Here is a 26,587-nt window from a genome sequence, read left to right as displayed (position 1 = left end):
TAGAGTGATTAACTTAATTAAACATCAAGAGGGGGTTGATTTTAAGGTGGTGAGTGCATTGAAGGAGGCATTTCAAGCTAGGGTTTGAAGAGGGAGAAGAAGAAAACTTGATTTTTCTTGCATTTTTTCTTTAAATCCTTATCAAAGTGAGGTAAATAACATGCTTCAAATGATTAATTCCTTTAATTTTATGTTTGATGAAGGATTATGCAAAATTATGATTATGTGAAATTGTGAATTTATGTTATAATTTATAGGAATGATGCAAATTATGTTTGAACCATGCTAGAAAGCATGAATTATGACTGGGTAAGTATTTAATTTTAAGTAAAAGAAACAAAAATTATTTTTCCTCATTTTAATTGAATGTTTGGCCAAAAGAGGAATAATTTAAGGGATTTAAGGTTTAATACAATTGTTTGGAAAATATGGGAAGATGAAGGTTTATAACTGTTATTATATGAATGGAGTAAGATTTTTTCAAAGAGAAAAGAAAAATCTTCACTTCCTTCCTTAGGTTGTTTTTGGCTAAATAGAGAAGAAAATTAGAGAATGGAGTTTAATGCCTCGTTTGTTAGCTAGAAAGTAGTTTCCTTTTGGAAAGTGAATTCTAGGAAAGTGAATTATTTTATGATGTTTGGTAGTATAATGAAAAATAGTTGGAAAATATTTTCCAGTGTTTGGTTATGTCATGGAAAATAAGCTGGAAAATAACTTATTAATGTTTTATTTTTCTCAAGTTTATTAAAATAATGAGGAATAAATTTTACAAATTAAAAAGTTGAATGAGAATGAAATTGAAAAAAAATATATTCATAAATTATCTCAAATAAAATAAATAATAATCAAAATAATAGAGATCAAATCTAAAAAATAAAAAAAGATGAAAGATGAAGAAATTAAAATAATAATAATTAACATTTCATAAATTATTTCAAATAAATAAGTAACAATCAAACGAATGAGGACCAAATTTGATAGATAAAAAAATTCAATAAAAAAATGATAAAGGAAAAGCAAATAACAATTATAAAAATGAGAACCAAAGTTAATATAAAAATTAAATTTTAAGAGATGAAATTGAAAAATAAATATTCAAAACAAAATATACATAACAATCAAAAGTTTGAGGATCAAATTTGATATAATCAGCAAATAATATGATATTTTTAAATTTTACACAACTTCCAGAAAGTGTTTTTCGCCCAAATTTTGTAGGAAAACACTTTTTTGAAAACCAAGCCAAATTTTCCTTTGACTGGAAAGTGTTTTCCATTGACTAACTTTTTTAATGGCAAACAAATACAAGAAAGTTTGGAAAGTAGTTTTCCGGAAAGTGAATTCCGGGAAACAATTATAGCCTAAATAATATTATTGAGGAATCTTACCAAATTGAAGACAATTGATGTTGATAGGTTAAATTGTATAGGGACTTTTGTGAAAAAATAAGTAAATGTTTCAAAAAGGAGGGTTTTGTCCTCCAATTAAAAGTCAATTAAACTTAATTAAGGGTGTTGGATTTAATAAAAAAATATATAATTGGTATTATAATTTTACCGGTTCGAATGAATGAACAATGACAAAGTAATTTTTGTTAGTACAGAGGAGGCCGTACGACCTAATCAGCAACAAGGGACCTCTTCACGCGCACAGACACCAGGTAAGTGTTCGACACCTTGGAGTAATTAATTAGTTTATATTTTTTTATTATTGTAGAAGGAATTTTCATAGATTGTAAATTCTAGTGCTGGTTACTGGAAATAATGCCCTGGTGAATGGGCAAGCCGTGAAAAATTATTTCCTAGTTACTGGAAATAATGCCCCGGTGAATGGGCAATTACTGGAAATAATGTCCTGTTGAATGGGCAAGCCTTAAAGATCATTTCTTGATTATTGGAATTTATGCCTAGTTGAATGGCCATGTTACATGTTAAGATAATTAATTTACAAATTAATGGGATAATAACTCAATGTAAAATAGATTAATTGTAAAACTTTGAAGTTAAATATACTAGTTTGTGAGACACTCTTGATATTTTTATTTTAGTAGATTTATCCCTATGAAATTAGAAACTTCAAAAAGAAAATAAGACAATTTATTCTATGATATGAAAGTCACTTTAATGTATATGAATAATTAGTCCTTAATCAATTACTTATTGAAATGTGCAATTGTTTTAATCATGTTCCATGCGATAATGTTTTTAGGTACATCGCACCCTAAATCTGGAAAGTAGATGCTTGGATAAATAATTTTGTTATGTGATTAATGTAATTGGAAGAACTAATATTTTGTTGTAATATACTTCTATATCTAAAAATGTAATGTTTAACTTATTATCTTGTGTATGATCTAATTTATAATGTAATTATTATTATTAAGTTGAATTATGGTTGGTTGTATATATTTTTGAGCACAAATACTTAAAAAAAAAGAGACGATGCATGTTAAGAATTTATTAGTTTTATTATAGTGTTCTATAGAAAATAGAATTGAGATATTGAAATATGCTTGAGTTTTTAAAGTTCAAATAATGAGACGAATATCGTGATTGATGTTACAGGTTGAGAAATGATTGAGTCAATAACTTGGTATCTAAAGAATACAAAGGAAACTCTGCCAAAATTTCTAGATATATATATATATATATATATATTATATAATTTGGTAATTACAAATATATATTATATATTTTGAGTTTATAATTTGAGACTGTTACATAATTAGAAGTGAACATTTATATTGATTTATTTTTTATGAGGTTATAGTGATTTTATAAAAATATCTAAATATTAAGTTGATACTTGATTTTGCAATTGTCTATTTTTTATCATATAATTAAATAAAATAGTATAAAAAACAAATTTATTAAATTCAATGGAGTTTATAACTCAAGTTGCAGGTTTGATGAGTTAATCTAAGTTGACCCAGACTGATCAAATATATCGTTGTCTCAATATCTTTTTAAAATATGTAATCTTGAAAATATTTTTAAAATCAAACTATGTATTTACTAATTGTCTAAGTTTTTTTTTTAACTTGTCAAATCGATCGGGTCATATTATAACAACTTTTATTATTTTCAAGGAGAAAAAAGAAATTCTTATTATTTTTGTTTGACATGAAAGTATTTCTCTCTTTTATATTATGTTTCTCTCCTATAATATAAATATTAATAGTTATAACTCCAATATTATAGATTTTTTTTAAAAAAAAGATAGGCAGCTCCTCGAAAAATCGGTGCATTAATAAACACAAAATATATTAAAAATAAACAATTAAGAGTATAAGGAATTGAACCGTTGCCTCCCCCATAGATATTATGCTCCTCCACAATCTTTGTTATGCTTAGATGACTTACTTAATCTCATTCTCCCCTCGAGTTCATGAGTTTTAAGGAATTTAACTTTTATTTTTTCTAAGAAGTCAAGTTTCACACCAATAGTAGCCAAATTAAATTTCAATTATCGATTATAGCTTGAAGGCTAATGTTAATTTATAAAGTTTAATTAATATAGTTTTATGTTAATTTAAAAAAGAAGTAATTTAATTTTGGGTTTTCATTTGTTTTTGCAGTATTTTTATTTCAATGATGTTGCGATTTATTATTTATCTCAAAATAAAAATAAATAAATAAACGAAATGAGAAGTTTATACGTACAATATATTATAATTAGTTTACTAAATATTATGTATATTTCTTGCAAATAATTTCCTCACCAGCCGTTTAAATATCAATGAGATACAATATTATTTATTGTGTGAATGAAGGCTTTAATGGAAAAACAAATTAATCATTCCAACTTGCATACATGAAAGTTCGCAAAATATTAAAATTATTGTTATAAGTTTCGGTTAAGTATTTGTTTATATTTGGTATCATGATATATGATGTTTTTTTAAAGTGTTTTTTTTTAAATTCATTAAAATAATTTGTTTTTTAAATTATTTTTTATTTATTTTTAACAATAACACATTAAAAAGCAATAAAAATAATAATCTAGAAAGACATGTATAAGATCTAATTAAATAGAAAGAGACTTGATTATATGTATAAGCTATCCCAAAAATACCTTAATTTAATAAAAAATAATTTAAGAACTTTTAATGTCTAAGTTCTAAAACTATTTTTTTTTTCACTCACGATAATAAACTGTAGAGTGATGTTTTTTACTTGATTTGTGCATAAGATTGAAAATAGTTTTTACAAATCACTTTGGGTAAAAAACACATTTATTTCATGCATGTTTCTCAACCTAATAAAATTATTTTGAGAAATAAAATAAAAATATGATTGCAATACCAGATCATACTCTTATGCCTACAGATCACTTTCGGTCAGCCCTGCTTAACACTAAATTGTTTTTTATTCAAATAAAAATGATATATTTCCTAGTCACTTTTTTAGTCATGATAAGTATTTTGCTTACAATATAAAACTTATATATTATTTTTATTTTATTTTTTAGATTTTAATATTTGAACTTTCTCTTCAATACATGAAATAAAAAAAAAACTTGGGAGGTGGCCATTGTTCACATTAACAGTGAACCTCTTGCCCTTTTTTTAATTGCATCTTTTTATGATCTAATTAAAGTTAAGTTTCAAATTACAGTAAAAATATAAAATTAAAAAATTATGGTCAAATTTTTAACTGCATCCTTTTACAATCTAATTATATAAAATTAGATTCTAAATTATAGTTGAATTACAAAGCCAAAAGGTAAAGGACTGAAATGTGAAACACCAAGAAAATACATGGTTCACCCCAAATTCATGACAACTTTTATTTTAATTCAAAAGTTTATTTTATTTATTTATTAGTCCTTGTGTTAGATAAAGAAGAAAGAAAGTTGCTGGAAAATAACAAAAGAGAGAGAAAATAATTGGTTGTCGCAATTCCAACAACAAAAGTTGCCCAAGTTTGTTGTCAATAGGTTTCATTCAACAATGAGAGTTCGATGGTAATGAGTTTTCCCTGCAAACATGCATGAAAAAGAAGATCGAGTTTCTTTTTAATCTTTAAGGTTGAATTGATTTTGGTTTTCTTGGATGATTTTGGGGTATTTTGAGTTTAGTAGATGGTTTAGAAAGACTTTTATGGTAATGTTAGGAGTTTTTGGCTGAGGATAAGTTGAAAAATTGATTTTTAACTTAAAAAACTCTACATCATGATTTTCCAACCATCACAATAAAAGCTGCATTATGAGCTGAGCAACTTCAGGTCACATCATCTATTTTTGTTTTTATTTTTCTTAAAAAAAAGTAAGGGTAATTAACATGTCAATTTCTTAAGAAAGAAAGAAAAATATGGCAAGGAGGGTGGGCTTGACCTAGGCCCATAAACTTCATCTTTTTTAATGTCTTGACACGTTGAGCCACTCATATCCGCGTGTCTAATCTGACCTTTTCTTTTTCTATTTTATCTTCAACATTGGGTTTATGATGATTTTTTTAAAAAAATTTTATTAAATCTCATGTTTTAATTTTGAGTTAATTTTGAATTAGTTTTTTATTTTTTTATTAATTAAAATAAAAAAATATCATTAAATCTATTAAAGTTCATTACATGGATAATAGGTTTGACGAGTTGACCAGAATTGATCAAATACTCTATCGTCTCAATGTTAAACAATAAAGATATTAGCTTCAATTATTTTTTCTATTTAAGTAAAACAATTTTCTACGTATCGTCTATATTGTATTTAAACCAACGAGTTTTGTCTTTGTTTTTTTATATTAGTTTTTTTTTTGATATTTTTTTTGTATTTGAACCTAACAAGTTAATTATGTTGCATCCCGCATAATTTAATTTAAAACTTACACTGGGCAGTCAAAGTCAAAATTTTTCAAATTTAACTTGGAGGATCAAATTTAATAATAATGATAAAAAAATTTCCATAACTTAGATATTAGTTTTTACATTAAAAAAAAATTAATCTAGCCTGCATAGTAAAGTAAACTAGTGAGTTACTAAACGAAATAATTTTATGAATAATGGAGGGTGATTTTGTTAAAACAAAACTTGAAGGTTGTCGCATTCCATCCATAAGCTTCGAACCTCTACATTTAGTTATGAGTTCATTGTAAAATATTTTGTTTATATATATAAATAATACTATTTGAAACTAGATAGCATGGAGGACTCCATGGCCCAATGGATAAGGCGCTGGTCTACGGAACCAGAGATTCTGGGTTCGATCCCCAGTGGAGTCGTTTCTTGTGGTTGGGGGTCTATACCCGAAGCCTGCGTCTGGGTTTTTTTTTTTGGCAGAAGAACGGTGAAACCTGCAGAAGTCGTCGCACATATTTATATTTTTATGTTGTAAAAAGGTATTTAAGAGTATAATAATGATTATTTTTTAAAAAAATAAAAAATTATTTCTCAGCATAATAAAATAATCAGAAAATGCTAAAAAGAATTAATTTAAAGCAAAATAAAAATAAAAATAAATATTTTTTAAGTATCATTTTATAACGTAAAGACACAACTCTATAACCACAAGCAAGGTCTAATGTCGCATTCCTAATTCCTCTATGACCACAAGTAAGGTCTAATGTCGCATTCCTAGTTCCAACCTCTTGAGCTTGATTTCTATTTCCTCGCTTCCTTTTTATAGATCCATTGCTTCGAATGTTATCATGAGAATGAATAAATGGATTTAACATAAAGAGGAGTCTGAATCTGATACAGTGAATAAACGCTCCCCTCATTCTGTAAATGGCGACCCTGTCACTCTTTTTTGTCACGGAACAAACGTCTTTTTTATATCCAAGCAGTGGAGCAACTACATGCATGAAATAGCATTGCGAAATATTTACTGTGGGAGTCATTCATCGGCACAAAAAGAATCAAAACAGGTGAAAATCCTTGTGCAGTTGAGAGGAAGAGAAAAAAAGAATCAATTGAGAGCATAGCAGTTACCAGAAAGCAGCTTCCTCGGCTCAGGCACAACAGGACCATTTAACTGTATAGCACCTTGGAACTGTCCAAGAAGGGGAAAAAGGAGGAGGAAAAACTACAGGTCCCATAGTGTTCAAATAAATTGAGTCCTACAAATGACACAGCCTCCTTGCCACAAAAGGGACAGAAAAGGGGAGGAAATTCAACTTTACATAGTCTCAAGATGTAACAACAGATTAACCCAAGGGTTCCCAATGCTTGAAACTCCATATTCCTTGCTCTATTCCCAGAGCACATGAACAAGGGGAACATGTAAATTAAAAAAGAAAGAAAAAAGGAAAAATGAAAAGCAAGGAATAAGAGAGGAAAAGGAGAGACAAAATATTATTTGGTTTCATTTGTCAAAAGATGAAGAGAACTCAATGAATCAACACCGCCAGCTTCTCACCACCTCTCCGTCCTTTGCCTGCCAAACAAAACCTTGTTAGCATTGGGTATTTCATTTCCCCTCTGTCCAGAAACAAGGGGAATGCACATGCAATGCAGTCAAATAACACGATCATGGCAAAAACACCATGGTTGAGACTTTTATTTTACCAAAACAAGCCTGGGAAAAAAACCCATCCATGCAGAAAAGGTTTGGTTTTAACGAGAGCTGATTGCTCTTTAAGCATCGATGGTTCCTAGGAAGATCAACAACAAACCTAATACAACAAACATCTCACCACCATAGCCACTCTGCTAGGTGACTGCAAGGCACTTGCAAACCAGATGGATCAATTTAGCCTTTGCACTTATAACGGAAGAGCAATCATGGCAATCTATTGTCTGGATACAGGTTTCAAAAACATTCTTTTGCCTTAAACTGCCCGTGATTGTTAGTTCTCAGCTAGAAGATGCTTGTGGCACTCTTTACCCAGACTCTTTCATATTAATTAGATGGGTAAACTAGGGCTACTTAATTCTTTACTAAGACTTTGTTACTAAATGATGTGGCAGCTGGTGATTGGTAATTTATTAGCTAATACTGTAATAATAAAAAATTCACTTCATATGATTTGGAAAACTTTCCATACAATGAAACGCCACATCACTTGGTAAGAAATATTTTGCAAAATATTTAAGAACCCCTTGCCATTACTCTTGCTAGATGTCCAGGCTTTTTGAAGTAGCATGCTCAATTGACTGGCAGGTTAAAAAATTAAAACAAAAAGGTTCAGAGATAAAAGGATTGTATCTAATTTATTGAACAAAACCACCACAGAATTCCCAATTTAAGTATACAGGCAGCTTTCATAATCATGAGCTGCTCCAACAAAAAGTTTGTTAATATTTGGAGTTCGTTAATAAACCATTTTTTCCTGGCCTTACGATAAAATAGTTAACTTCCCAAATGAAATTGGCAACTCAAAATTAATCACTGAACCTTTTGCCTATATTAATAGATTAAACCATGGCTGACAATAATTCAAATAACATAAGATCTAAAAAATACCATTATGAAAGGGTTGGCAAAAGGGGCTACTTCACAGCTAATGCTATAAAGGGAAGATCAGAGATACATGAAAGAAGTTATTACTATATCTTTACCTGTCAAAATCTCTGCTACTCAGAAATCCCCTTTCCCTGCCACCTTGAAATGATCTTTGCTCGTCAGCAGGCCTTGTCCAAATATCTGGCTTGCCTCGAGATCGAGGCCTATCCATGAACTCCATACTTCTCGACTCGTCAAATGACCCAGGTCGCGAAGGAGGTCTCTCTGAAAACCCAGGAGACCTGCCTGCCCCAGAACCTGGCCTTTCAATGGCTTTGGGTCCAAATCGAACTTTGTCATCCAAATCACGGACCAATATTTCTAATTCCCTTTCTTTCTCATTTATCATCTCCCTTAAACTGGGTAGGTCATCAACAGAAACTTGTTGAGGTTCCTGATTCACTTTTGTCGCTTTGTCAAGCTTCGTCTTCAAATGCTCTATTTGTTCTTTCAATAACTTTTCCTCTTCAGTTTCAGGCCTAAAATAATTTTTACAGTTAGTATCAAGAATACAAGTTCATCAGTCACCGTGAGAACCACACAAAGCTGACACAGTGCTAAAAATGAGCACAGACAAAGAAAAATACATTATTCTAAAGCATTCACATACAACCAGAGAATCCTAGGTCACAGTGCAGACTTTAAAATAAAGTAGGCAGTCGCAAAACTACAGTAAAAGTTTCAGCAATTAAAGGAAGGTGCAAACAGGTAGAAGTGGAAAAATGTAGTGAGCAACAGTAGAAAGGTGGTGTTTACGCTATGAAAACTGAGAAATGCAGAGTGAAGATCAAGCAGGGGTACTAAATCATGGTGTAAAATACATTCAGCAAATTGAAGATGGGGCCATATGATATCCCGCAAACCATTACAAAAATATAAACAAGATAAGACACATAAATGCCTTGATGCTGCAGATTTACGTGGAGCTTTCAGGAAAAATTAATCATAGATCACATGAACAAGCAAATTTGTGATTTAAAAAAATATGCAACATAACATCACTCAACAGCAGTTCTGTGCAATTATGACCATTAAGTTAATTAAAATGCAGAGGGGATGAGAGGAGAACGAAAACAAGGGGTAAGAAGGGAAAAAAAAAAACCAACCCCTGGATTGAAGATTAACCAGTTCAGTTAACTGACAACAGTTTCAATGTTGTTAAGTCTGCCTCATCCAAATAAGGCACATACATTCTTGCATCAAACAGCAATAACAACATGGAAAAGAAGTGCCACATGTAGCAGTAGCATCATCTATATAAAATTAAGACAAGTGCACATGTTAAATTGTCATGTCCATACAGATAACCAAGAAAACAGCCACACAAAAAAAAAATATTGCATTCTTTTATGTTCATCCAACAAGAAACAACAAACCAAATTCAGTAATTAGCTTGATGAAAACAGGCAGCCTCAAAAGTAAGTCAATGCACAACCACCAAAAACTTTACCAGCAAATCAGTAACACCAAAGTACGTTTTCAATATTACTGTGAAACATTAATAGGTGTACACTTAATAAGAATACCACTGGACTAGTGTGCATTTTTAACCGCAACGTATTCTACTTCAGTGGGTATTTTAAACAAAAAATGCTTAAAACAGTAAGTAATTCCACATAATAATTACAAAAAAGTTCTATTCACTCTGTCCCACAGAGAGTTCCTTATTGACAAAGTAAATATATTAAGAACAACTATTAAATGTTGTCCCACCTCACATATCTTTTTTATTGACGTTCCAACATTGTCCTTTCAAATTAAATGTTGTTGAAGTGCTGGATTTAGTTTTATTTAGTTTTTGATAAAGGGGAAAAATATGAACATAAGAGATGAATACTTCAGCTTTTTTATAATGGACATATTTTGGAACAAAACTAAAAGGATACGAGTACAGTCTTTGTGGGGCTGAAGCATATTTATTTTTTGCAATTGGAAAAATATTCTTTGTAAATATACCAACCTTAAACTCAGCTAATTAACTTTTGGAATTGTGTCATAAAATGAAAGTGGGAGCACTAAGTATCAGCATCCCTCCTAACAGAAATTATAAGATCTGTGGTGTCCATAAAATGGACAAGAGAGAGAAGCATCAGCTAACCCCACGCAATGAAGGAAGCATATCAACAAATGAGCCGAATTGAAAAGGAGACAGTAGAGACAGATATGTTGAAACAAAAAAATTACATGAGAAATGAGCTGACAGAAAATCATCTAAATATGTTTTGGTTATGTGCGATGTGGATTTATGCATGCTTCACCATGAAACAATGATTGGATTCAAGTTGTAGACATGAACAAAAAGAAGTTGGGAAAAAGACAAAAAAAAACAGAAACCCTCTCTATGTATAACATTCGTGTGTGTCTGTGGATTTTGCTAACCTGACCCTTGTGCCCACTTTTCTTTGGACAAAAATTAACCTTAAATTTAATATTTTATAAGGGCACATGTATCCATTAACTACAAAGGTTTCTCTCACACACCTCACTTAGTCTTTCTCTGTTTCTCACTGACTGCAAAATTCTTTTTTTTTTCCATGAAGATCATAAGCATTCAAAATCAAATGGATAACATTATTCTCTAATCAACAAGACTAAGCAAGCATTTTGGCCCCCTTCATAGAACATTGAAGTTTATAAACATTATAGACAAAAAGGAGAATGATTGCACAATGCCCATCTCTGTTTTCCCCCTTCATTTGCAAACATTCTATTAGTGGCATATCACCAGTTGAATTCAATCCAACAATCAAATGTCCTGAGATCACCAGTAATTCAAAAGCCTAGCTACATATGACATGGACTATTCATTCAATAATCTAAACTAGTAATTCAATTTTAAGAAGACATTAAAACTTTCTGAGTCAATTTAAAATCAGAAGCATGAACAAATTACAATCATGAGTAGATCAGCAAATTCCCAATTTGGAGGTGTATTTTCATATGCATGGTGATGACAAAGATACCATTATGGCATTCAACCAGTGATTGAAGGCAGGAAAGGAGAAGATGAATAAGGGATAAATAAGACAGAAAAAATGCCCTAGAAATACATATGAAAATACAGACACAATAAGAACCCACCCAAATAGCTGGTAGGTTATCGTGTTTATAGCTAAAAGTATAAAATCTAAACACAGAACCCATCTCTTTTTTTTCATAAAACTCACACTGTTGCACTCAGGCCTATGCCCTGATAAACTAAAAAAAGATATCACCTTTTGACATGAAAACCTAACAACATCATCCATCCAACTATGGTGATCTAGCAAAGAAAATTGGCAAGGCAAGACTTCTCCGGCTTATGCTTGTATCAATTGTAACAAAAAATCTCATCATAAAGCATGATAATTCACTTGTTGAAATAAGAAAGCTAAAAAAGTAAAATATATAAACCTGTTTGCACAAAAGGAATTCTCAAGAAGTACAGAGAATGGAATACTTGCCAATAAAGCTCAATTGTAAATCAAACCAACTCATGACCAACTACATGATATGGAAAAAATAAAAACAATAACTCAACTAACTTAAGCATGCCAACGGTAGATGCAAATGTTGCAATATAATCCTCTCAGTTCAGCCACTTGGACCCAGAAAAAAAAATACTTTAATGGAAAAACTCACTGTAATATAATATTTTTTTCCCCAGTAAGTGATAATAAAGGATGAGCCTAGAAACACAACAAAGATTGTGACCAAGGAAATTTTAGCTGATGGCAGGGTAGAACCAGCTTTTTTCCTATTTTGAGCTCAGCTTATTCAAATTTGAGTCTTGTCAACACCCTTAAGCTTTTCGGAAATACCCAACTATATTTTTTTACATCACAAATCAATATTCAATTCCTATTCAACAGAAAATCATTTCAAAACTTCTGCCGTGTAGTTGTATGAGACAAGCTATAAACATATTCATGGATTTGGAGAGAGACTATACAAGAAGAATTGTTAGTCATCATCAAGCATCAAAATTCTAGTGCAATAAGCAAGGCTGTCAGTTGATATGTTTTGCATCACAACAAGGCACAGCTAACATTAGAAAAGCATCAGATCATACTTGAACTTCCGAATTATCCAAATGCTTCTCAATGTCCTATTATCATTGTAAGATCAGCTAATGGCTAGCATAGTGTATATCCCACAACAAATGAAACCTAGCAGAAATATCCACAACAAAAAGAAGCAGTTTGAAGCCAGATAAGATAAGAGAAGCATTCTCGAATTGACAATATGCAAAAGCCCAAGCAAGTAGACACACATGAACAAGCAATTCCAAGAAAACCATGCGCACAATGTATGAACACAACAAAGATAATGCCACAAGACATACCTATCTACCCCACGATGCTCCAACTCACGGTCAATCTTTATCCAATCTTGACCTCTTTCCTGCAACAACAGTTCCCTGGGCTTTGCCTCTCCAAAAGGATTCACCCTCGGCCTCGGCTTCGCAGCCACATTCTCAAACCCTTGGTGCAGCAGCCCTGGCCCTTCAGACCTATTCGATTGGGCACTAGAAGGTCTGCTAGAATGTGCACTAGCTGGCCTGCTAGATTGTAAGCTCGAGTTCTTCTTAGCTTCCATTTCCATCTCCAGCTTCTTCCAATCCAATCCTTTCTCTGCCAACACATCTTCTCTCGGCCTCGCTGTCCCAAATGGATTAGACCTGTTTGTTTTTACAGGCTCGTTAACTACAACTTCAACTCTTGGTGGATCCAGAACCAATCTAGGCCTCTCCCTCTCTGGCTCACGATATCCTCCTCTGCTCGAGCGATCAGGCTCCGGTCCAGAATCACGAAAACCCGAACCAAAAGTAGAAGGTCGAATAGGGAACGGTTTTTTACCAACTGCCCAATTATCAACTTCATCAGCCCTAGAACCACCTCCGTCACCACCGCCACCTCCGAGTGAACTGTAACGACTTTGTCGTCCAGAATCAAAAGAAGGTAGCGGTTTCTTCTCCATTGCCCAATTATCAACCTCATCAGCACGCGAAGGCTGATCGTAATCAGAAACCCTAGAAGGAGGTTGGCCTCTTCGTTCATCATCAAAACCACCACCAAATTGCCTTCTACCACCACCACCACCCCAAGACCCGTCGGTGTTGTCACGATCACGCATACGTCCAGGAGGCGGCCCGGTTCGACCGTAATTGGAAAATCCACCACCGAGGTGTCCATGCTGCATTTCTTCAGCGGAACGCTCTTTTGGACCTGTAGGGAGGCGGAACATCTCGTCAGGAGTCAAGCCTTTGGATTCAACACCGCCGCCGCTGGGTGTAGAATAAAATTCGTTGAGAGACATTTTCTTCTTTTTAGGCTTAGCGGTTCCAGCAGCTTCTTTCAGGCTGGGGAAGCTTTGAGAAACGGCTGCTGCAGCGGCTGCGCGTTCCTCTTCTTCGGCTTGCTCGGAATCGGCTGCCCATGCACCGATTTTCCCCCACTTTTTTGACATTGTTTTAAGAAAGGAAAAAAAAAGAAGATCCGGAAAGGAGAAATGAACGGATCTTTAGAAAATGAAAAATTGGTGAACTTAGGGAGAGAGATTCGGGTGGGTAATGAGCTGGGCTCCGTTAAGGGAGCCGGAGCTCTGAGAACATGCGTTGATGAAGACGGAGGAGGAGGAGGAGGGAGGTTACAGTTGTTGAGTTTGTTTCTTTATTATTATTATTATTATTATTAATCTCTTTTAAACAAAATCTAAGAAAAAGTAAATTAAAAAAGAAGTCCAGAGACAGAGGGTCTGCTAAGGTGACCAGCGGGTGATGAGGATGGGAGAGGTCTGATCTGATCAGAGGAAGCAAGGAAGTGGTGATTCTTGGTGTGTGGAGCGGGGATAAGGGACGATTGTGTGGCCCACTAGCGATGGAGGAGTCAGTGATTTTAGAAATTATGCAATTGGACGGCCAGGATGCTCTTGGGATCCTCGACCTTTTTTCGGGTGTAAAAGGAGCATTGGCTAATAGCGCAGCGAGTGCTAGTAATTTCTCAGAATAATAACCAAACAGTAGCCGGTAGTTTTGTGCTGTCCAAAAAAGATAGCTCTCTGTTGTTAAATTAATATAATTGAAGAAATTACAGTGATTTGAACAACCTTGTTTCACTGTGATTGAAGAAATTATAGTGATTTGAATCTTTTTGTCGGTTGAAATTGACGACTGCACAATAGTTAGATAGTGACCGTCTGATATCGTAGTACCATATATTTCTTTCTTATCACGGATAAAAAAAAAAAAAAAACTGTTTAGTTAATTAAAAAGCTTTAATTTTTTATATTGGATTTCACACGTGTCGAATTTTTATTTTTTATAAAATAAAATAATTTGTTTTTTTATTTATTTTACATCAAAATCATTCCAAAAAATACCAGGCTTCAATTTATTTTACATCAAATTGGTTTGGAGTCCCTCGAATGTTAGTTGTTTCATCTGAAATGAATCCCGTGTCTTTTATTAAGGTTTGATCCAATCCCACCCCTCATATTCGTGATTTACAGTTCTATAACTCTCATCAACAATTTTCTAAACCTGACAAATATTATTTTTAACATCGTTTTTCTATATTAACAACAACGGAGATGACCATCTGAATTTCTAGCAAGGATTCCGGCGATGCATGGCCTCGTTTTGGCTGCACCAACTTAAAACGTCCATGAATTCACTGCCTTTGATACAATAGATACCTCTTCTTTCCACTCACACAACAACAGAGAGCGCAGGTGAGAAGGAAAAGGGGAAAGAAACTCTGCTGCGTGTCAGTTTATACTAGGGACAGTTGAGGACAAACAATGCACAGCCATGGATCTCTACCTCCATTGATATTGAATCTTTTATTTCTCCAAAATCTTTTCCACTCCAAACTTCTCTGCCGTAACATGATGTCGCATTCAAGTTTCTCCCAGGAAATGCCTTCGTCAGGTCTGATATCGTTGCTGATATTACTGTCTTCTCTGAGTTCAGATTGAAAAGTGCAACATAAATCTCTCCTGAGTAAACAGTGGCAAAGTCAGTACTGAATTATTAAGAGCAACAGACACGTGATATGCCATAAAAGTTTTCAGACAATGAACTGTCAGCATGGTATGGTTGGATACTACAAGATCAGTGCCATATTAGACACAAAAGTTGGCAGCTAGCAGAAGAAGATCATTAATTCTGTTTAAATTAGGCAACTTGGAACTTGATAAAATGAATATATATTTACGTAATCAATGAAGCATGAATATAGATAAAGAGCAGACAATTTTCCACCTCAGTTACAAGGGCAGAAAAAACCAGTTAGATTTAAAATAGCATCCCTTCACCAAGGAGGACAATTATAATCATCTTACGATAACCGATGAGCATATGGCTCCGTGGTAGAGATCTCTTGTTCGAGTCTCACCGCTGTCAAAACTTCAACAAAAATATGAACATACTCATCAAACAAAGAAAAACCATCTCAGGGTTGAAGTTTCTCATCAAACAACAAACTTCTTTGGGTTCTTTTAAAAAGAAAGAACAGCAAAGGAATGGTAACAGAATGGAAACCAAATTTATAGAGACTTTAGGGGGCATTAAACCTTTTCTACCAGTAGCAATCCAAGAGCGAACTCCTCCGCTGTTACCAACATTAGCTGCATATATCAAGGAAGGATCATCAAATAGCCCTTATCGTATGTATAGAAAATCAGCTTGAACTTCTAGCATAATACCGTCAATTGATTTCACAGTTACACAGAGACCAGAATAGCTGCTGATAAGGGATCCATTATTGCTTAACTCCCACATCTGTTGAAATTAAGAGTTTGCTTTCAAATACCACTCATATATGTAAAATTCATGAGAAAAAATGTCACCCTGCAGACTGGCTGTGAGCAGAAAAACACAAGCATTCTGGCAAACCAATTAATTATATGTATCTGTTAAATTGTTTGATGTAGATTTATGTCCTTTGCATTCCACCAAAATCTTACAGTATACTAACCTCTGTGCCTCTTTGTTAGATGCTAGGGAATTGTGAATGAAGAGATACCTGGTTGGCATCTGATCTGCAAGGGGAGAAGGAACCGCTGTTAAATTCTTTTGAAGTACGCTTCTTTCTTGGAGATGCATCCAAACAAAACTCCATTTCATGACTAGCTAATAAATGGAACCCTCCTTGATTGGAAATTAACCGTCCATCACTACATTGCCATTCACAGAATCAGATAGTGAAAATAATAATAATAATAACTCCTTGTTTGGAACAACTTGAATAAGGAAGGTGAAAGTGCATACAAAGTCAAAATTCTCTTGTATAGGCATAAAGGTTCATGGCTTCTCATGCTCTCTTTCCAGCATATCTGGTCAAGATCTTGGTCAAGTGCTTTAATTGACCAACCGTTAACTTTGGGATGGTTACAGCTAGTGAAACCCAGAAACTGTGTATGTGATGTGCCAACTTCCTTCAAACTTCTTCTCGATCTTCGGCTGTGATTCGTGGTCTTATGTGCAGAAACCTTTGTGCCAGTAACAAATGGAAACTGCATGTGCAATGCTATGATACATCAGAAAAAACCTCAGTTAATATTCCAAAGACCTCTTAAAGACATTGTTTCACATGCCTCCATATTGTTCGTGCTAAAAGAATTTATTTCCAGAATGAAGGGATTGGTGATCAAATTAGATGTGGTCTCATCAAGCCTTCTAACATCTCCTCCAAACATGATAGGGGATCTGGCCATTGCGCACAAAGTCATCTGTGAAGGAAAATACTTGTATCGAGTCATCAATAAAGAATCTTAATCTTTTAACAAATGACGGACGCACATATAGAGTTGCATGTACATACCTGGGTTTTCTGCTCATCTAGATTAAGGTTACTCATTCTGTATGGTCCTCTGCCAGAACCTAGGATACAGAAAAGCAATGTGATTATTCAAGTTTTTGTCTTTTCCAGTAGAACTCTTTAAACACTTTCAAGTTAATCATGAATACCCCAGCAACTTATGTGGCAAACCCCTAGACCCAAGGAAAAAACAGGTCCAGATGTATTACTTTTCAATGATTGTCACTAGGATGTGTGCCGTTCCAGTTAATTACCATGATAAACACTCGAGTGCATGGACAAGCTATGCAATTTTGCTACCCCAATGTAACAGCAAGCATTCCACTACTTCGTTCAATTTACATGTCAGCAATCCATGTTGCAATCAGCTTTTCCTATGCTCAGTCTCACCAACCCCTTACAAAATAAAATCACTTAAAATGTGCTAGAATTAAAGAGAACAATCTGCTAATTTTTATCACCAGGATCTGTAAGCCATCCTATGGGCAGCATATCCAAGTCAGGCCATGACCTCCCCAGCAAGCCCTTCGCACCAATCTTATTAGCAGCAGCGAAGTCCCTGAAGTAGATGAACAAGAAATCACATAAAAAATGAGAGAATAGAAGAAAAGCACCAATTAGGAGCGATGATCTATATATAATTCGAACTTGAAGCTCTTATTTAACATGAAAACTTTATTCCACCTTGAAACATCAAAATGAGCTGCAACATCTCCCCATGTATCCCAATCATCACCTGTGACCCTGTACATGTTGACTAACCCACTTATATCTTTCTCCATGACTGGTGTTGGGATAACTCCCGGAGACACAGAATACAGAATGGGACGACTGAGCTTTTGCAGAACCTGAACAAGTGCACTTCATGTATCATCATCTCTATTCAGAAAAGATTGAAGACATAAAATTTATGCACCAGAAAGTGCTGTATACCTCTGACACAAATGTTATTTCATCTACATCCAAGTCATTACCAAATACACAATCATGTTTCACTGCAAATATAAGAGAAGAAACGAACATGAAAATTATTAAAACAAAGAAAGACTGACATGAAGCCACTAAGAAAATGCAGAGGTATAAATAACAGGAGGGGAGATTGAAATGTGCAGAATTCACAGCTTTGTAATAAATACGAGTCAAAATTACTATCCATAAGAAGCTTGCCCGAGCCTAAAATGCTTGAAGAGGTCAAAACTCTACTAGACTCGCAATATTACTATCCAGTCCTTCCAGGACCTTCAACATACATTCCCCACATCATTATAGAAACAATATTTCTTCCATGCTTCCAAAAATGGAAATTCTCGAAAGATGCAATGCTGCTTTGACAAGTTATTTTACCATTTTTAATCAGAAAAAAGAAAAATTCATTCTCTATAAAATGTTGAAACTTGAGATACACCCTATTGGACTCACAGACTTCTTAATGTGTTGGGTAAGATGGAAAAATGCAGTTTTCAGTTAATTATTAATTACCAAAATCAACACCCCACTCAGCATACTGTTCATAAAGTGACCTCAAGAAGGCTCTTCCTGCTCCCAACTTAGTATTTACACTCATGAAACCATGTGGCATCCATCCACAAGCCCTCTCCGTGATCCCTATGTCTTTTGCTCGCCACAGTCGTCCAGACTCTTCATAAGCACGTCCCTAATAAAAATAGAAATTTAGCATTAACTTTTTAGAGCAAATCGATTAGAAACTTGAGCTTATATTGCACCTTTCACCTGACTAGTCTATTTTTATGATGACAGTGTTTTTGAGACTGTAAAATCTGAGCATGGAAGGGAAAAGAGAAGAAATACTTCTCCTGCTGAAAAAAAAAATGAAAAGAAGAGAGAAGAATGAACCCTCTTTGATAATAAGGAATAATACCGTGGTAGTATCCAAGATGGGGGTGTTCGCATCATATGCCTGTCTACTTAATCCTCTCATAACATGAATCCCAAGCTTCAAACCCACGCTCTGTACTTTCTGGGCTACTTCAGTGAACCCTTTCCCATCTTCAGATGAGGGCCACCTATCTGGGTCAGGGATCAACCTCCCCCATTCATCAATTACATCAAATCCAAGAGAATTTAGGTAAGCACCTGGAACGTTCTTCCTATACCACAGGTAATCTATAACTGCATACTACATGGAATTTCACAGATAAAAGACAACTTCTATTTCAATAAACTTTCCGTTCTCAAATTGTTCCAGTAATTAAAAAAGTTGTAAAAGTTGATTGTAGTCATCAGTCATTTTATACCTCATATCCATAAGGCTGTAGACGCTGAGAGATCTTTTCGGCACTTTGCAAGAAGTCTACTTCAGATAGAATCCAGTCAAAGGAATCGTAAGAGTTCCAACCTCGAGGTGGGAAGCTAGCGTGCTCAGGTTGAGATGATACCCTAAAACGGGTTTTGTACAAATTTTTAAGTTCACAAACGAATATATTTAGCCAAGAAAGCCTTCAAAACAAATGTTGGAACAATTATGGGATTGAAAAAAAGAAACATGATCGTGTATTATTCAATTCAATGTCCTATGAGGATCATCAATGACTAAAGAAGACAGTATATCCAAAAAGTAAAATTTAAGAATGAGTTGCAGTGCTATTTAGTTAGCAATTTTGAAAGTACCTGTCTTACTTCAAAGAATCAAATGTAAAAATGGTTTACTTATCTCAAAACCAGAGATGGAAATTTACAACAAACACTGGAATTAATTCTACCAGCATAACTCCAATGTGAATCATAACAGTAGTGAAGAGAAGAAACATAGAGAGAGAAACACCTGTAAAGACAAGAACTGAAGGAGAAGAGAAACAGAGAGCTCAGCAGTTGGATCCTCATTGTTTTAGTATACTGAAACGCATATAGAGCAAACATACCCGAGGCTAATTAGTGAAACACTTTAATAGGTTTAGCATCACTCAACTAGGAAAGAAAGTATATGGCTCTACAATCAGATGAGGCACCCAAAAAATCATGCAGCCAACACCGAATCATGACATCATCCCATTTATGAAAATCGTCTGTATATCTAAATTCCTATGGCCGATATAATTAAGTTCATGATAGGTAACAAATATTCAAACTAAATATATGATCCAAGGAAAACGGATATAGTATATGAGGGAATTAATCAAATATAATATCCTGCAGAACATTCTTAAAATAATGGAAGGAAACAAATATAATGTAAGGAAACTGAATATATGTTATCACTATTAGAAAATTAGAAGAAGAAAAAAATCAACAAATTATTATTATAATTATATTATTATTAAATATATTGGGTTGGATCATCCCATCTATATGGGCCAAGCCCAACCTGGTTGGGCTCGGCTCAAAGAGTTAGGTCGATGTCGGCTTAACAGTTCTAGTTTTTTTTTGGTCTGGGATGAGTCGTGCTGGCCCAAACTCAAGAAAGGAATTATTCCCCCTCCCCCAATGCTCTGCATGCAGAACAAATTATTGTTTTGCATATAGAACGAAGACAAGGGGGAACAAAGAAGAAGAAGAAGAAGGGAGGAGTTTACCTAGTATGAGAAGCTGCTGGTGGAGAGGACGGTGGTCACACTAGCGATGAGTTGCTGGAGGAGAAGAAGGAGAAGTTTGCAGCGAAGAGAGAGAGAGAGAGAGAGAACTCAATGGCACACTCACCACGTTAGGTGGTTGGGCAGCTGCTTGTTGTGGAGATGATGGTGGTTAAGCTGGTGGTGAGGGTGTTGGTGGTTGAAGGCCATGATGGAGAGAGAGAGAGAGAGAGAGGAGAGAAATTTCATAGTGGCAGCAAAAATGGGGGGAAGGCTGATATTTTATTGATTTTGGACTTGATTTCTCCATTTTCAGGTCATAAAATCCACCCCTATTTATAAGGCAGTGGAAGAGGGACGTTTCGTTTCTATTGGTGCTAAATCTTGGCCCTCAATTCGACTCGGTAGGATCTCAATCGTTAGCTCAAAGTAGCTATCATGGGTTGTCAGATTTGCTACAGGCAAAGGGTTGGTCGGGTTGGTCACTTTGAGGCGGTGTTATAGTCGTTGTGGTATCAATCAGCTAGAACGAATCACACTGGCATGTAGTCAAGTGTCAGGCAATCATTTTCGTGTAAGTTTTGTCCAAATTAGTGGAGAGATGAAGAATAGAACGCCTCAGGAAGGAGGCCATTTGAGCAGCATCTCTAGAGAAGAAGATGAACAGTCAACCTCAAAACGGAGCCGTTTTGGAAAAGTGCATTTTAATCCTTTGATTTCTGATGTCTCTTAATTATACCTCTGATTGGTTTCAAACTTTTAATTTTATTCAGTTTTGCCCCTAATGATTAACCCCGGATTTTAGCGTTTTTTTTCATTTTGGTTCTTTGTCTTGGATTTATGCAATTTAACTCTTAATTGTCTGTTAAACTTTTAATTCTATTCAATTTCACCTTTGATTTCAATCAATTGGGTCCCCAGAGTTTGATATCTTTTTCAAAATGATCATTAGCTGCGAATTTCTTAAATTTAGTCCTTAATTGACCTCAAAACTTTGATTTTCTTGTAATTTTACCCCTGATTTCAATCAATTAACTCGATAAAAATTAAATTTGGTTTCCTAAAATTTTAATATTCTCAATTAAGCCCAAATTGGGCTCTCAAACTTAATTTTTCACCAATTAAGCCCTTAATAAAATTAATTTGACCCATTTAAAGCATAATTAAGTCCTTACACTTAATTAAATCCTTCAATTGAACCCAAATTAATTTTTAAACATAATTAAAGTTTAATTTGACCTATGATTAAATCAAATTGGTCTATTAAGAATCTAATTATGTTCTTAGGCTTAAGTTTTATACAGATTTGTCCAATAATGATTTAATTTGACCTTGAATCTACATTATCTCTCTCATTTTGGGTAAAATGAGGTACAATTAGGCTTCCAATTCCATTCAAAATTATAGGTTGATTTTTCTATATATTTAGAATCCTCCTCGGCATGCTTTTGCCAAAATATCAATCTCTATTTTTTTTTTAAAGAAAAAAGATGAATTTGAGGAATAACCCAAAAACAAGTTATAACAACAATGATGATAAAGGATAATCAAATTATTTTTTAATCTATTAATAATGCTAACGTGTTGAGAATTGTAAGTCTTCTCATGTCCTTTTCAACTCTACTTAAGGGAATAATAACTTTTATCCTTGAAAAAGTTAACAAAAAGATTTTGCTTTAATGATTTTAGGGTTCTAATAAAAGATTCTTAATTTTAGGTATACTCAATCTCTTTTAAACATGATAATTTTGCTCTGATTTTGCTTTTTTAGGTTGTTAACTATTGATGAGAATCATCAAGTAATATCATAGGATTCATTACATAAGTTAATTAGATCTATTACATGGTCAAAAACTAAGAAGATTAAAGATGCATTTAATGAGATAATTCAAGATATTTGGGCTTTATTTCCTACAAAACTTGCGAATTCAATTTGTTTTTCTACTTACATATGGGTTGAACTTATTTTTATAATGTCTAATTTATGTTAACAGGCATAATTTTTTATTCAATCGTTTGTTTGGGCTAACATTTTATTAAAAGATTATAAAAACCTTGTTTCATATAAGGTTAATTAGACTTTTGTAACGATCAGATATTGGGAAAACCTTTCTATAAAGCCTAGAAGTTAGTGTTCTAGATATGCAATATTTTTCTAGTTGATTTAAGATTCTTTTTTTTTTTTGGATTTTTTATTATTTTTCTAGCCTTGTTAATACATTGTACCTAGTATAAATAAAGTTATTGCACTTGTATTTAGAGAGATGGATTGATTATTCAGAAACAAAACTTATGTGTGAGAGTTTCTTCTTACTCTTGATTCTTTATAGAATTTTTAAAACTTATCAAATATTACTTCTTTGTATTGCTCATCTTTATACCTTCAATTATTGGTTTATTATAATCAACAGGTCAAGGTTTTCAACGTTATACCTTCAATTCTTGATTCATTATAATTAATAGGTCGATATCTTCATCTAATAACTATATTTTTTTGGTTTAGGTAATCATTAAATCATGTATTTTTAAACTTGATTTTTATTTTCTCTGTTTATGTTTAATCTTGATTGTGTGTTCTAAGATTTTTACCCTCCGAATTAACATAAGTTAGTATCAGAGCTTGGTTTTAAAATTAGGTTTTATCTATGTACCTATAAATTCATTTTTTATTCATGTTTTGAGTCTTGTTTCCTTTGTTAGGTTTGGTTTTCTCTTAAAATTGTCAAACCCTAGTTCTTATGTCTTGAATTTCAGCTTATTTTGTAGTTTAGCTTAGTGTTGTGTTTTCTTTGAATTATATATATATATATATATATAGAGAGAGAGAGAGAGAGGTTATTTATTATTTAGTATATTTATTAAAAAAGAAAAAAATATATCAAATTGCAAAATCAGGTTGATTAAAATTGGTTTTGTTGAAATTGATAGCTTTGAGTAAAATTCCATATAGAAATTGTTTTATTAAGTTGTCTTGTGTTGAATTCAGGTTTATTTCAATATTGATTTGAGGTTCTGTTGAGTTACTCCTAAATTAGTTCTTGTTTTCTTGATTATCTTGTCTTTTTTAGTTAGTTGGTTGAACTTTATAAGTTGAAATCTTTTGATAATTTTTGTTTAGTTCAATAAAGAACTTGATGTAGACTCCTTGGATATAAAGATTCATAAATCCACAGTCAAATCGACTCTTCTTAAAAAAGCTAAGATTATGTTTGAAATTGAGTTTGACATAACAATAGCCTATAAAAAAACTAAGACTATAAGTTATCAAACCCCCACTCAACACCTATAAAAAGATGTGATGAGAAGTATAGAAGATGCTATGAAACTTGATTAATTCTTTAATAAGTCATAGTAGTTTAATAAAAAATCAAAACGTATGAGCAAAACCTTTCATGTACAATAATAATAATTGTTGAAATCAATTTTTATCCCAAAAAAACAAAAAACAAGCTAAATAACCATATTTATAATATGTAAAAACTTCTTAAATAATGCTGGAAAAATAATAAAAAAGTTCTAAATAAAAAAAATTCTAAATTAACTAGGAAATTAATACAATTCCCTCAATGTAGCTTTTAAACCTTATCGCAAGGCCTTCTCGATGTCTGATTACCCTATAATTTAAACCTAAATAAAATAAGACCTCTAGAAACTTTTAGTAAAATTTAATCCGATCCAATAATTAGAAAAAAAAAACATATTTGTTAAAGTAAAATCGTGCATTAGAAAAAATAAGTCTCTAACCATCAAAATTAATTAGTCTATAAAGTGGATGGATTAAACCCCTCTTGTGCATGAATTAAATTAACTAAAGTTTGATATTCATTTGTTGATGTTATCTCTTTGAAATTCACTTTAGCCTAAATATTTTAAATAAGCTCATTAAATACATTTTTAAACTTTCTTTTACCTTTGATCTTGTAATTAGCCCATTTGAAACTTACAATGGATTTTTTAGTATATTCTTGATCGCATTAGAACTAAATAGAGGAGTTAAAAGTGGTAAAAGGCAAGAGGGTGAGGAAATAAAATCAAGAAAATCCAAGTTAAGAGAGAGACAAGAGTGGAGTGATATATTTTTAAGTGCAAACATGTAAAGGAATGTGTGAGGGTCATTACTAATATATCTTACAATTTTAGAATATATCTTTTAAAATCAAGTCAACATGCAAGTAAGGTGATGATTAAAGGTCAAATTCTTTTAGGGAGAGGGAGTGGTGAGAATCATCAAAGAACACCACATGATTCATATTACATGTGTCAATTGAGTTTATTATAAGATCAATAGCTAAGAAGATTAAATAGGCATTCAATGATCTCATTCAAGTTATTTGGGTTCTACAATGGTATTCTTCATTTTTCTTCATCAGATTCAAGCAAAAATATTTGTTTGATATTTGCTTGTGTTGTTTCTCTTGTGGGTTACGTTTATAGGATTGGGCTTTTGCCAAACAAGCCCAAAATATTTTGAAAAACTTAAGGGATTATTTTAAAAAATTTATGGGTCCCTTATATATTTGTTTTCTAGTTTTTTTCAGGTTGTAGACTTATATTGTAAGATATTTATCCAATATTAAAAATTATTGCTTTTCGCTAAAATTTCAAAAAAAAAATCCAAAAATTTCTAAAAAATTTCTTCATTTTAAAAATATAAAAATATGTTTTATTATATGTGTATGCAGCCAAATTCTAAAATAAAACTTTCATGCATATTTTATATAAAAAAATAAAATTATATTTTTATTATACTTTGAAAATAAATTAATTAATATATATCATTATTCATTAGAATTTGTATTAACTAATTGGCTTGAACTCAGAAACACAATAAAAGGAACCAAATGACAGATCGATATCACAGTGATTAGGATACTGATTAATGAGTGTTATAGAATTTTTCAAGTGGGGAACAAATTTAGTTACCTAAATTAATTGCATTTCAGGATGACTAAAACATAATTTGCATTCCAGGAGAAAGGAAAAATATATCGAAAAGTATAATGCTTGATGTTTGCTGCACCACATAAATAGTGTAAATGGTGGATCCAAGAAAATTTATGAACGGAAAGGTGAAAGGTGCAGACTTTGATCTCCAATTTGTCTCCAAACTTAAGCCTGTGGCCTTTGCTCCCCTGCTTGCTCCAATGCATTGTATTTTAGCATGTCGTCCCTTCAATATTTTGCTTTCCAGTTAGCACCTTATGGTTTCATTTGCTTCCCTGTATTAACAACGCCGGCGAAACTTCTTCCCACAGAATCATTAGCCATCCAGCGTTACCAGCATTTGAGCAACACATGCAGACATATGTTGTTTTCTGACAAAAAGCTGCTTGTTCTATCCTCGCTCCGACCACTGCCAAGTCGGCATCAGCCTCTAACGTGTCACCTCCCACCTCCCACCTCCCGAGTCCGAAGCCTTTTATCTGGGTCAGTTAAACATATTGCTGTGCTCTATTCTGGTTGATGAACAATGCCACCTGCTGAACATATCTGCTAATATCTCTTTTATTGTCTCTTCATATTTTAAGAAAGCTTTGGAATAGCTTCTTGAATGCTGAACTGCTATTTTTGATTCCGTGTTTGCAATTTTGTAGTTCAAGAAAGCTTTGGAATAGCTTCTTGAATGCATGCTGAACTGCTATTTTTGATTCTGTGCTTGCAATTTTGTAGTTTAAGAAAGCTTTGGAATAGCTTCTTGAATGTTGAACTGCTATTTTGGTTCTGTGTTTGCAACTGTTATAGAATGCGGTTTAATTCAATGTCATCTCTCTTTTCACATCCGTTTGGTAGGCCCGTGCCGCAACAATCAAAAGAAAACCC

General features: G+C 33.1%; 2 protein-coding genes and 1 non-coding gene across 8 annotated transcripts; 1 reads left to right on the top strand and 2 right to left on the bottom strand.

Moving 5' to 3' along the window:
- Window positions 1–6,144: 6,144 nt before the first annotated feature.
- Window positions 6,145–6,217, top strand: TRNAR-ACG (transfer RNA arginine (anticodon ACG)). The gene has a single exon. It is a non-coding gene; the product is annotated as a tRNA-Arg (tRNA).
- Window positions 6,218–6,880: 663 nt separating this feature from the next.
- Window positions 6,881–14,242, bottom strand: LOC133697187 (eukaryotic translation initiation factor 4B2). Its single transcript, XM_062119594.1, has 3 exons — window positions 12,764–14,242; window positions 8,496–8,918; window positions 6,881–7,371 (listed from the first exon to the last, which is right to left on the bottom strand). The coding sequence occupies exons 1-3, from the start codon at window positions 13,885–13,887 to the stop codon at window positions 7,350–7,352; spliced, it is 1,569 nt and encodes a 522-aa protein (XP_061975578.1). The 5' UTR covers window positions 13,888–14,242; the 3' UTR covers window positions 6,881–7,349.
- Window positions 14,243–14,851: 609 nt separating this feature from the next.
- On the bottom strand, window positions 14,852–20,308 carry LOC133697505 (alpha-galactosidase-like). 6 transcript variants are annotated; one of them, XM_062120112.1, is made up of 14 exons: window positions 20,023–20,308; window positions 19,496–19,637; window positions 19,120–19,377; window positions 18,720–18,894; window positions 18,174–18,235; window positions 17,907–18,088; window positions 17,702–17,799; window positions 17,244–17,302; window positions 17,017–17,151; window positions 16,691–16,935; window positions 16,446–16,461; window positions 16,126–16,201; window positions 15,994–16,047; window positions 14,852–15,417 (listed from the first exon to the last, which is right to left on the bottom strand). In XM_062120112.1, the coding sequence occupies exons 1-14, from the start codon at window positions 20,115–20,117 to the stop codon at window positions 15,197–15,199; spliced, it is 1,818 nt and encodes a 605-aa protein (XP_061976096.1). In that variant the 5' UTR covers window positions 20,118–20,308; the 3' UTR covers window positions 14,852–15,196. The 6 variants fall into 6 exon arrangements, 5 of the variants coding, with proteins under 5 accessions (XP_061976096.1, XP_061976094.1, XP_061976097.1 ...); XM_062120110.1 differs by having other exon boundaries at window positions 16,446–16,596; window positions 20,023–20,304; XM_062120113.1 differs by having other exon boundaries at window positions 16,446–16,596; window positions 19,120–19,348; window positions 20,023–20,302.
- Between the last annotated feature and the right edge of the window lie 6,279 nt (window positions 20,309–26,587).

Source organism: Populus nigra, chromosome 6 (assembly GCF_951802175.1).
Source record: "Populus nigra chromosome 6, ddPopNigr1.1, whole genome shotgun sequence".
In the NCBI taxonomy this organism is placed as follows: Eukaryota; Viridiplantae; Streptophyta; class Magnoliopsida; order Malpighiales; family Salicaceae; genus Populus; species Populus nigra.
This window is presented reverse-complemented; position numbering and strand designations above follow the sequence as displayed.